Source organism: Manacus vitellinus, unplaced genomic scaffold (genome assembly GCF_001715985.3).
Source record: "Manacus vitellinus isolate BGI_N305 unplaced genomic scaffold, ASM171598v3 scaffold_2_pilon, whole genome shotgun sequence".
In the NCBI taxonomy this organism is placed as follows: Eukaryota; Metazoa; Chordata; class Aves; order Passeriformes; family Pipridae; genus Manacus; species Manacus vitellinus.
Genome location: NW_021940208.1, coordinates 31,957,939 through 31,970,655, shown reverse-complemented (window position 1 = coordinate 31,970,655; position 12,717 = coordinate 31,957,939). Strand labels below are relative to the sequence as shown.

The following is a 12,717-nucleotide window of genomic DNA, read 5'->3' as shown; positions in this document are numbered from 1 at the left end:
GCTTTTCCTATACACTTCCTTCAGTGGTGTCATTGATAGCACTTCTCACACCATCACAGGCAAAGTTCATAGAATTATTCCAAAGCGCTCGTCCCTTTTATCATGTGTGGTTATTAACACTTGTAAGTTTTGGGTGGCCTAAGGAATAGCCACAGTACAAAGCTGGGCCACAGATAATTGTGGAAGTTGCATTTCCTTAGAAAACCAAACTAAGAAAGGTAATTATTATCTCCTTCCTCCAAGTGTCTTATAGTTTGAGCATACCCTGTTTCACTCATCTTCTTTAAAAGCAAAACAATTTCTGATCTGTGAGTTTAAAACCTGACACTAGGCAGAAATAATGTAAAGGAGCAAAGGTATCCTCCCATTAATTCAGCACTGCGTGAGAGAGACAAAACCTGCAGTGTTTAAGGCCTTGTATCTATTGCACCTGCGGAGCTGCCATGTAGAGAGCTCTGCTTCTTCAGCCTAGAGAGCAAGAGCTGAGATCTCACTCTAGCTTAGCATTTAAGTTTCTTTTACAGCTGTGGCTTAGGTTTCCTTCAAAAAAATGCAGGAATGGACTAAGGGGATGGAGGCAAGGTGGGCTGTCAGCTCTAGGGAGGGGACAGCGAGGCTCCACCAGGGACCTCGTTGACAAAGAGGTCTCTCCTAAAACTCTGTTCCCAGGGCTCACACACAACGCTGTTTGGCATCCGGGAGCGACCGGGCCTTCTGAAAACCCTAATGACACACACAAATTAAACAGGGTCCCTGGGGAGGAGAGGGCGGGTGCTCTGCGGGGCCTGGTGTCAAAGCTGTGTGAAGCCGCACCCGGACCGGGGCTGGCCGCACGCAGCAGCCCGGAGACCCGCCCCAGCGCTCGGCCACGGGCACCCGCCTCCTGCCCGAGCGACGGCACCGCCCGGCCGGCGGGCGGGGGCGAGACCGGCGCTGCGGCAGAGCCTGTCCCACCTCGGAGTGAAGCCGCTGGGTTACCTGGTGCAATGAGCACCCACTGCCCGGAGTGCTCTGCGCCCTGCATGCTCGTGCGCCCGCCCCGCGCTCCCGCCGGAACATGGCGGGCGGGGCGGGCCGGGCGCGGGAAGGGGCGGGCGCAGCACCGCACTGGGATGGCCGGGGCTGCGCTGCCGCTTCGCCGTTTCCTCTTCCCCCGCCAGACAGAGGGAATTGGTATAAACCAGGGCGGGCGGGACCGCGGGCGGCAGAGCCGGTCCTTTGCCCCGCCCCGACAGCGGGGCTGACGGGCGGGGGCGTGGGAGACAGGCGGGTGTGACATCCCACCCTGAAGGGAAGGGGAGGAGCCGGGTTCCGTAAGTGCTTGTGGTGGAAAGGAACGATAGGGGTCGGAGTGTCCGCAAACGATCAGAAAGTTTTATTAGTAAATTAAACACTTGGCATGAAAATTGTTGTGTTAGTCGCTGACCTGGTATATAAGCACACGGCAATGGGTTTTGGATAAAGGGGTAGGATGTAAGGGAGAGAGGGAGAAAGGAAGAGATTAATTGAAGAGGAGGAGAGAGAAAGAAAGAGAGGGAAAAAGAGATCACCAGTCCTTTTACCAGCGTCGATCCATCTGATGAGATGTCAGTCCTGATTACGGCGCTGATGGGATGCCCAGGGTCCTGAGGGGTGCCACCCGTGCTTGATGGGGGGTACATTTTTATGAATAGGTTTCCCCTCCCTGAAGATAGGTTTCTCGCTTTCTATGTAAATCAGTTATCATGTGCACTCTGTTCTTTCAGGCCTTTCTGGAAAGGGTTTGGAGGGCTTCAGGGGTCTTGGGTGGTCTTGATCCTCCTGTACAGTCCATGCCCACTTCTTGGCCTCATTCCTGCATTTGCACCTACTGTGTTGTGCTTATCTCCAGGAACTAGAACAAGGGTGTTTGTCCCAGAAAAGTGCTGCCCTACCTCCATATGGCCCCCTTCTCCAACCGCATCTTGGTTTTCTCACAGCGTGTTAGTACCAACATGTGTTAGTACCTGTTGTCTCCACAGCTATCCAGCTCTTGGTGTTTGAGACATACACATTAGCCCCTTATCTCCTGGGATTCTAGAGCAGGAAGGCAGCACCATGGAACCCGGCTCAGCCTCCCTGTCCCCACCGGCGCACTCTTGGCCCAGGAATGGACAGGCAGCAGGGCTGCTTCCTTGTACAGACCTTTACCCTTACACCCTGAGGGCTGGCAGGAAGGGCTTTCTTGCAGCCCTGTCCTTTCGAGGGATGGGTGGGAGGTGGCTGTGTTGCAGCAGTCCTTGTCAGACATTCAGGCAGCTATCGCTGAGCAGTGGCTGCCACCTCCCTGTCGCTGCCAACCCCTCTGCTGAAAGCTTTGTCTTGATGGGGCCCAGCTCTTTATGAGGTGCGATGAGTCTGGACCTAAAGGCAGAAATTTCTATTAGTACAAGAGAGACATGGATCTCCTGGAGGAGGTCCAGTGGAGGGCAACAAAGATGATTAAGGGACTGGAGCATCTCTCTTATGAGGAAAGGCTGAGGGAGCTGGGCCTGTTTGGCCTCAAGTAGAGATGACTGAGTGGGGACCTCATCAATGTGTACAAGCATCTGAAGGGAGGATGTCAAGAAAATGGAGCCAGGCTCTTCTCAGTGCTGCCAACTACTAGGACATGAGGCAACGGGCAGAAACTCATGCACAGGAAATTCCACCAGAACATGAGAAAGAGCTTTACTGTACATATGAACATGCACTGGAGCAGATTTCCCAGGGAGGTTGTGGAGTCTCCCTTACTGGGGATATTCAAGAGCTGCCTGGATGCAGTCCTGTGCAATGTGTTCTAGGATGACCCTGCTCAAGCAGGGAGGTTGGACCAGATGACCCTCTGTGGTCCCTTCCAACCAGACCCATTGTGTGATTCTGTGACTCTGAAATGCAGAGCCACAGGGGTGATGAATAGATTTGAACATATGAGATGAGCAAGGGCCAATAGCTGATCCTGTTCGGCCTGGAGAAGAGAAAGCTTTGGTGGGGGGTGGGAGGATCTTAATCCCTATACCTAAATACCTCATGAGTGGAGTGAAGAGCATGGAGCCAGGCCCTTTTCAACAGGACCAGCTGACAGGGCTTGACTCAAAGGGCACAAACTGAAATGCAAGAAACTCCATTTAATCATAAGACAATATGCCTTTAGTGTGCAAGTGGTTGAACATTGGAGCAGGTTGTCCTGAACAACCACAACATCTTTATCAGTGGAGGCATTAAAAATCAGACCTGAGAACTTCCTGTAGCTGGCCCAGCCCTGAGCAGAGGGCTGGACTTGACCCTCTCCAGAGGTGCCTGCCAGCCTTCGCCGTTCTGTAGAACTTCAGCCCTACAAGGCTGGACAGGAACAGAGCCAGAGTCCTCTCATAACAGTCATCCTACCCAGTGTATAATGTGATCCTGTTAAATAGGTTCTATACCTCCAGATCATACCATAGTCACAACATAAAAGGCTTATTTTTGTGTACATACATATATATATATACATAAACTTGGCTTTACTAAGACAAAACTGGGTTGATGGCCACCTTCCCAGATATTTAGGAGGCAAAAATTGTTATCAAAAGTATTAAAGTATACATATCAATAGCAAATCTCAAAGATATGAAAGAAATATTAAAAACATACTAACATCTATGCCCCAAAACAGAGCAGAACTAACCAATATTCACATATGCAAAACAGCTGAGTTGATGTAAGTCTGAGAAAAATAATTTCCTGAAGTTTGAGCATATACCTTCATAACCGAGATTAATGTAATCTAAATGTGTTTTATTTTAATTTTTCTGACCTTTTTCCCCCTGCTTGAAGTAAGGCAACATTTAAGTGCCAAAGACCACGTTGCACCATGTGTTTTGAAGAAGTTCCCAGTGGAATCACTTGTTCTTGGAGTGACTGCAATTTGCCATGGCATATGCCTGGATTGCAACATTCACTAATGGGTCTTGTAAAACTCTCCTCAGTACTTGTGTCAGCAAAGAGAGATAGAAGATCATGACTGTTCCACTGTAATCTGTATAAGACCACTGGAAGAGCAGAACAGAGCTGTTTGCTGTGTTTGAAACTTTCCTAGAAGGAAAGCCTTCCATATGTAGAAAGGTTTGTCCGTAATTCGGCTTCTAGTCCTGAAAATGGCAACGAGTCCTAGGCTCGGTCGTACACCACAGAGCTTAACAAAGCTCTGGAAAAGCCGGGAATTCAACCCTGCAAGCCTTCGGATGCAGCGTGTATCAGGGTCAAGTCTAGAGGCATAAACTGCATTTGTTCCAGATATCCTATTTCCTCCCTTACTGTAGGGTGTGATGGAATATTATAGTAAACACTGCTGTACATTTACAAAACTAACTTATTAAGTTCACATTTTTCAAAGCCCCAATCCATCCTTATTTAGGCATCTGGTAAGCAAGCTTATTTTCAGAGGTGCTGAGTACTCCTAACATCATATGAGCTGAATGGACATTCCAGCTGTTAATTTCTTTTGATTTATGATCATCTCCCACAATCTCTAGATGTATATTGGCCCTGAGATCTATAATGTCCTTTTCCATGAATTATCAGATAGAAATGTTTTTCTTACATACTTTGAAATACCCCAAATGGAAATTCTCAAATAGGCCTGGATAAGGCTCTAGAATGACATCAGTTTTGGAATAAAAATAATACATTAATTTATACATACTAAATATTTAAAACTTACTGCTGTTACTCATGCACACTTGAAATATATAATTCACCCTTATAAACAGAGGATATACTATATCATTTTAAGCTAAAGATAAACTAATTAGGGATTTCTGTCAGGAGTTGATGATACTAGAGTCTTATTTGCTTAAGAACTACTTTATCTCCAGGCTTGCCAACACTTTTAAACCTTAGTGATGTCACCCAGAAAGAAAATGATGAAGTTTAAAACATTAGACTAATCTGCACTGCTGTGGTGATATCATTTTAAATACTCAAATCTTAATTTTACGCACATGGATATTCTCATTTGGGTCCGTATGACTCATTAAGTTTGGAAAGCTAAATGCATCCAATATGGGATTACATCCGATCTGAGGACAATCATTTTCCACATTTCAGAGCCATTTGATGTGCATTCAGACTTCACCTGCATGCTGTCTGTTCATTCATTTCTGCTAGGGCTGTTTCCTATAATCCAAATGTCTGTGCAAATGCAAGCATCCCTCTTTGCCAAACGAAACTTACTTTGCTGCCAAAGAAGTGCTACCTTTGTCCATCTTCAGCTATGGAATTTACCCCTTCCTCCTCCCTTACACTAGTGTTAAGTGAAGCAACATTTAAATTTTGCTCAGAGCAAGAAACAAAACAATGTTTAGAAAGAAGTGTGATTTATTGTTAAGTCAAGGTTGTCCTTTAAAAGACAAAAATGTTTCCACATGATTATGTTTCATTTTACACTGTTTCAACAAATATGGGCCAAGTTTATCTATTTTATGCTTCAGTGGTTCAAGCATTTACATGCATAACTTTAAATTCATTGATCTGCACATTTAAGGGTCAGATGTATATATATGCAAGGGTTTAATTTCATTCCAGTAAAAGGCCTATTGATACATGTAACTTTAGCTGATGTACCAGGATAATTATGATTCATTTTAAATTATCTAGTTTGAAACACTGTTCTCAGTTCATCACAGGTCAAATTATTGTTTGGTTTTATTCGAAACAAAGTGGGTGTGTCATTGAAACAAATGGAAAATATTTCATTCAGTCCTTTTCTCCCTTATTTTTCTTCCTATTAGACAAGAACCACACCTCTTTATCCTCAAGACTAATCATGGATACATATAAAAAAATAAAACAACAGATAAATATGAAAACTGAAAAGCCTAACAAAACTGTATAAAGAACATGAATCATGCTTTATTATACTTTAAAATAAGCTCATTTAAATGACAAATGGTATAATCTTAGCATAACTTTAACAGAACATAAACCAGTGATGAAGTTTCTGAAGTTTCTACCCAAGCAAATCATAGTCCTTCCTCACTGTGAGACCAAAAATACTCCCTGATTTGACTAAAATGTTAGATCCATCTCCCTCAGTTCAAATAATGGGATCATCTCATCACACATGCCTGGGCACAGCCTCATTTTGTTGCAGGAAAAATTTCCATTTTGGTCACATGAAACACACATATGCTGACACATAAGGAGGGAACATATCCAGTTGTCTTGTCCTCCAGAATAGGTTTGCTTGCTCATAAAACACTTTCCCAACCTAATCTTTTTTATAAATTCGAAAATACTAGAGAGCTGGTTAACCCCTGTATTTTAATTTTAGTGACCCTAGAAGGTACTGCTGTGACTTATAAGACCATATGGAGCCTAACACAAAGATGTCCTTGAGCTGAAAAAACACATGCAGGTATTAATTACAAGCCTGTAAAACAATATTTGAATTTCTAACTGAAATTTCAAGTCAATCTCTCAAGTTGAAAAATAATTATTTTAAATAGTTCTTCATGACAGTATTCATCTAACCAAGTACTTCTCTTATTGAAAATAGTCCATTTTAAGGAAAATAACAGTATTCATTTAAAAGTGGTCAAGCAATGGTAGATAAGATTCTAACCAGCTCTGAGCAGAAATCGCTTTGTCCTTTGCACTAAACAAGCTTGTGTCACCTTATACACCTGTAGGTAAAAATTATAGTTTTTTGCCTTAATAGAAATAATCTACTGAGTTCCAAAGTTTGCTGGTATGTCAGGTCCAATAGCAGTAAGAGAGGGAAAAGTAGAGAAAGCAGAATTATATGGGGAAATATAGGCACACACTACAGAAACCATGGAACTCATATTGCCTAATTTTATACTATAAATACCTAGTTTAAACCTGATTATGTAGTATCTCTTTATAGTTAATGGACAGAATAGGATTCATCTGGCCTACTTTGTAAGTTTATCTCAGAATTATCCCATCTATCTGGAGGTAGATATCCAAATCACAGATATCTCTGACAAAAGGTAAGAACCTTTCTCCATTACATTTTGGGTTTTTTTCTGTACTGAGAGAGGCCCCAGCTTACATACAGTTGTAATCATTACCTCTTTTCCCCCTGTTTTTTGTGTATCCATCACATCCTAAGAATGGATGAGGGCCTTATTGTGAGGTTAGCACAAGTAGATATTTATTGACCCAAGTATGCTGGATCTAAGAAATGTTATTTTTCTTGTTTAATCAACCAGAAAATCACTTACTGGAGGTGTGTTGCTACAGCAAGCAGACCTTGATCTGTTTATAGAAGCTGCTCAGAATGATGCATACTGTTTAGAGAAAAAAGTTGAATGAGTATACAGATTGTGAGCTGGCTTGAAATGAACAGTAGCGACACTTTTTTAATGTGCATGATACATTCATCCACTGCAGTAAGTTACTGCAAAACATCCTCCGATTATGACTCAGACACTAGCAAAAAAAAAAAAAATTAAAACCCACCACACATATGGAGATTTTTCTGACATTTTTAGATTAAAGTTGCTGCATCAGAAGTGTTGCAGTAGCCATATTAGCTCTGCTTTCCTTTACTGCGTATTTCAACAAATTTCTCAGGCCCATCAGTACACTGTTCAAAAAACAAATGTTCACTTGAAAAGCAGAATATGGAAAAAAGCCATCAAACAAACTGTCCAGGTTGGTAAGAAAGAAGGCAATATTTGAGACTGAATGTTACAGTGACCCTTATAAGTGCTGTGGTATTATTATTATTATTATTGTTGTTGTTATTGTTGTTGTTATTGTTATTGTTATTTTTGTTGGTGTCATTGTTGTTGTTATTATCATCAATTTATTATTATCATCATGTTATTATTATCATCAATCAAAAGTATTTTGACAGTCTTGATGCTGCGCTTTTCCTTCCAGAGTATCAATGGTTAGAAATGTAATATCTGTAAGGTAAAAAATTGCGAACAATACCTTTCTACCACAGTTTATACACATGGATAAATAAATATACTGTACATATACCTGTATATACTGACATAACCATTTAAAATATTTATATATATATATATCTTCCATATGAAATATGTATATGCATATGTCTATCTGTGTATTGTTCTACTGAAACTTCATTCCTTTGATATTGAGGAACAGATGTCTAAATTTCTCAGACATTTGTGTGAGTACTATTTATCCTAGAGTATCCTCAAATACTATTTATCCTAGAATACTATCCATATAGTCCAGAAATGCCAGTTATTCTTCTCCTCAAACATCTTTAAATAGCTGTAATTCCCTTTGATTTTCTGTTCCCATTTTTCCTCTTTGAGGAATTCTCTCTGAACAACCACCATCATTAAATAGATGACTTCTGTTTTCAGATATACTAGTCTAAAACAACAGACTTATCCTCTTGCAGAAAACCCTCCAGGTGAGATCTCAAAGAACAGAACTGTTTATAGTGCTATCTTCAGAGAGATCATTCCATGCAAACTTGGTTTCTTTTCTAGCAAATACTGTGTGCCAGTCTGCTGAATGCAATTGTCACCAGAGATGGTAATTTGTGTGCTTCAAACCCAGCGTTAGTCTTCCAGCAGACCCACTGAATTTCTGTCACTGGGGCTGGCATAACAGTCCTCTAGATCACATAGAAGGTCTCTGTCCTCTACCATTGATAGAATGGGATTGGGAACTAGCAGCAACAGAAGAATAGTTATGGAAACTCTGAGTGGTGTTTGTAGCCCAGTCCCCCAAGGAAGTAGGGCTTAGGGGAGCATATTGTGCATATGTATGCATGTCTCAGTCCTCTCTCAGAAAGTGGTCACTGACTTCAGGCACATTTGATACAGGTTCATATTTTATGAGAACATGCACCTGGGTTGAGGAAAGAAACACCCTACAGGTGACATTCAGCTCTCCCGTCTCTGGACAGCTCATTAGCTCTCTAAAATCCATGGCATTTATTGACTGTAGGCTCAGTTTGATTGCAGAGTTGGAACACCTGGCCACCCACTTTTGGTCCAGTGAGACAGTGGTCTTCCATAGGTCTTTTGTCATATCCTCTATATCCATATGCATATATCAGACACCTTAAGGTGTATTAGATGATGTTAATGACCTTTCTAGGGGAGAAGAGGATTGCGAGATACAGAAACGTAAATTCTAAATGCCTTAGCCATGAGTATTTTAATGATTAGGTTCCACAAGACACTGGGGTATCAACATCATAGCCAAGATTTTTCTCTTTTAATTATTCTTTCATGTTGCTGTCGGCTGGGATATAGTTAATTTTCTTCTTAGTAGCTGGTACAGTGCTGTGTTTTGAAGTTGGTATGAGAATAATATTGATAACACACTGATGTTCTAGTTTTTGCTTAGTAGTGCTTCCTCTGAATCAAGGACTTTTCAGTTTCCCGTGCTCTGCTAGCCAGCAGGTACACAAGAAGCCAGGAGGAAACATGGTCAGGACAGCTGACCCAAACTGGCCAAAAGGATATTCCATACCGTAGAATGTCATGCTCAGTATATAAACTCTGGGGAGTTGGCCAGGAGAGGCAGACTGCTGCGTGGGGACCATCTGGGCATCAGTCATTGTGTGGTTAGCAATTGTACTGAGCATTGCTCATTTTTCTTTGGCTTTATTTCTCTCTCTCTCTCCTTTTTCATTACAAATACTCTTATTATTATCATTAATATATTTTATTTTGTCTCAGTTATTAAACTCTTCTTACCTCAACCCATGAGGTTGAAATTTTTCCGATTCTTCTCTTCACCAAGGCGGGTGGGAGTGAGTAGGCGGCTGCATGGTGCTTAGCTGCCAACGGGAGTTTAACCATGATACATGTAAGTATGAATATTCCTGAAGGCTTCCCAGCTTTGAGTGATAGCATTTGTAAAATGGCTACCACCTGCATGGGTTATCTGAAGTCTAACAAGAACTTGAGCTTATGCTACAATCCAAAGGAAAGTTCAATCACCTACGGAACTCAAATTCATTATAAAACAAGCTTCGCTGGTGGATTTGGAAGTATTGTTATGTTGTTGGTATTCTAAAAAACAAATATATTGAAGGGATTATCTGCCTATGCCCATCTATGGTTATACGTAGAAATACCTCCACAGGGTCAGAAGTGTGGGCTGTGTAGTGGTTGTGTGAGAACCAAACATTGCTTACAAGTGGAAGCAGGGTGAACTGTAAGCAGAAAGCACATGCATGAGTGGGTTTAGAAAGAACAAGCAGGTCTCTAGCAGTTTGAGACACCTGAGTTTTATATGTAAGGAGCCTCATTTAAAGCAGAATACAAACACTGCCCTCATAGATGAAGAACCATATTTAAAAAAAGGTATTGGTTCTTCATTTACTTACATGCAATTCTGAGGCCAGGATTTGGTATTTCTGTAGTTAGAGTGGCCAAGTCCCCCAGGACACAGATGGCTTCACCTGCCTCCTCCATAATGCCTGGTTGTGACACCTTTACTGTTACTGTGAGTGACATCAGAAGAAGTAAAATGAACAGGGTTAGAGCATGCCCCCAAACACTGTCCAGAAACCATCTGTATTGTCTAACTGGTAGCAACTCCAGGCATAGTCTTGTGCCAACTAATAAACTCCCAGACACTGCCCCAGCACAATGTTAGGGACAACAAGACTATGCCCAATAAATAGTAAAAACAGTGTGTATTGGGTTTGCATGGCAAGCTTTTGGTAGCAGGGGGCTACAGGGGTGGCTTCTGTGAGAAAGAAGCTGCCAGAAGCTTACCCCATATCAGCCAGAGACAATGCCAGACAGCCCCAGGATGGGCCTGCTTCTGGCCAAGGCCAATCCCAGCAGTGACAGTGGCAGTGCCCCTGGGATAACAGATTAAAGAAGTGGCAAAAAATCTGCACCATTTCAGCCAAAGAGGAGAGTGAGAATATGTGAAAGCAACAGCTCTGCAGACACCAAGGTCAGTGGCGAAGGAGGGGCAGGGTGTGCTTCAGGCACTGGAGCAGAGATTCCCCGCAGCCTATGGTGCAGACCATGCTGAGGCAGCTGTGCCCCTGCAGCCCACGGGGACCCATTCTGGAACACATATTCCCCAGCAACCAGCAAAGGACCCCATCCAGAGCAAGTGGATGTGCCCAAAAGAGACTATGACCCTGTGGGAAACCCGTACTGGAGCAGGCTCCTGGCAGGACCTGTGGCCCCATGGAGATCCACACTTGAGTAGTCTGTTCCTGAAGGACTGCACCCCATGGAAGGGATCCACATGGGAGCAGTGCATTGAAGAACTGTAGCCTGTGGAAAGGACTTAACATTGGAGAAGTTTGTGGAGGACTGTCTCCCGTGGGAGGGACACCATGCTGGAGCAGGGGAAGTGTGACTCTCCCACTGAGGATGTGTGATGACAACATGTGATGAACTGACCGCAATCTCCATTCACCATCCCCCTGCGCCACTGGCAGGGAAGAGGTAGAAAAACCAGGAGTGAAGTTGAGCCCTGTGTCTCAGTTTAAAGAGACTGGAGTGTTTTGCTAAGGAGGATGAGTTATGAGGTAGACCAAACTCTTCTCTCTCACCAATTGTAAGTCCGAAATTAAGAGGCTCCAATCGAGGAAGTATGGAAGAAGGAAGAAATAACAACCCTTTATTGAAGGGTATATGTATATTGGCAAAACCAGTAACAGAACACAAAAACAACTAAGCAATAATCCTGTTCCCAAAAAGTCCCCTTCAAAAAGGAAACAGTCTGATACTTCTCTGTCCTCTGGCGCGGTTCTGATCACGGTGGGCAGGAGCGCTGTGGGATCCCTGGAGGAGCAGAGCCTGCAGTGCTCGGTGTTGGTCGGCAGGGGGTGCTGTTGGGCTCTGGCGGCCACCGCGTGGGGGGCCCCGGATCACGGGAGAAGCCAAAATGGAGATCTCCCCCCACACCAAGGAGGGGAAGGGGAAGGGGAAAGGGAAGAAAGGGGAAAGAAAGGCAGTTTCTTTCCCACTAAACTCACGCTGTCTGCAGCTGGCTGTAGACAGGACTCCCCCTTTGTTCGTCGGTGAGCACAAACTCTACGATGAAATCTGAGCAGATTCAGCTGGCAACAGAGCAGACCATAGACAAACCAAGGCTGGAGAACAGACAGATGATGAGCAAAACGGCCTCCGAGCTTTTCCAACACACCTTGCCTCTGTTAAGGCACAATACTCCTCCTTCCTCCCTGCACTCTTTTAGATGGGCTATTAGCCGGGAATGCAGGTCTACCAGCTAGTTCTTTTGTATAGTTAGTTATCCCTTCCACCTTCTCGTTCAACCTCCTTCTCTTACAGTGGGTCAGGGGAAAGGAAAATTTCTGCTTGCATTTTTAGAGCAAGTAAACCTATGACTCCCTGGAAGAACGGAGGGGTGAGTGGAAGGTGATTTAAAATTTGAGTTTATTTCTCATTACTCTGTTCTGATTTGATTGACAGTAAATTAATTTCCCCAAATTGAGTCTGTTTTTCTCATGATGTTAATTGGTAAGTAATCTCCCTCTGCCCTTATCTCAACCCATGAGCCTTTCCTTATGTTTTCTCTGCCCTGCTCAGCTGAGAAGGGAAGTGACAGAGCAGCTTTGGTGGGCACCTGGCACCCAGCCTGGGTCAACCCACCACACAGAGCCACCCTGTTTTGGGGAAAAGTACAGCATTAGCATCATGCTTCTTCTCTTGGGTCCATGGAAGGCACCCTGACTTGATTTATTTACTAGTATAGACACAGCCATGCTTCGAGATG

The 12,717-nt window shown here is 43.4% G+C and overlaps 1 protein-coding gene across 3 annotated transcripts in view; it reads right to left on the bottom strand.

Moving 5' to 3' along the window:
* Window positions 1–1,043, bottom strand: part of RNASEH2B (ribonuclease H2 subunit B) — a 39,462-nt gene extending 38,419 nt beyond the window's left edge. For all 3 annotated transcript variants that reach the window (XM_018071477.2, XM_018071478.2, XM_018071479.2), the window contains exon 1: window positions 979–1,043. In XM_018071477.2, coding sequence (XP_017926966.2) covers window positions 979–1,024 — 46 coding nt within the window. In that variant the 5' untranslated portion in view covers window positions 1,025–1,043. The remainder of the gene's footprint in view (window positions 1–978) is intronic.
* Window positions 1,044–12,717: the final 11,674 nt, after the last annotated feature.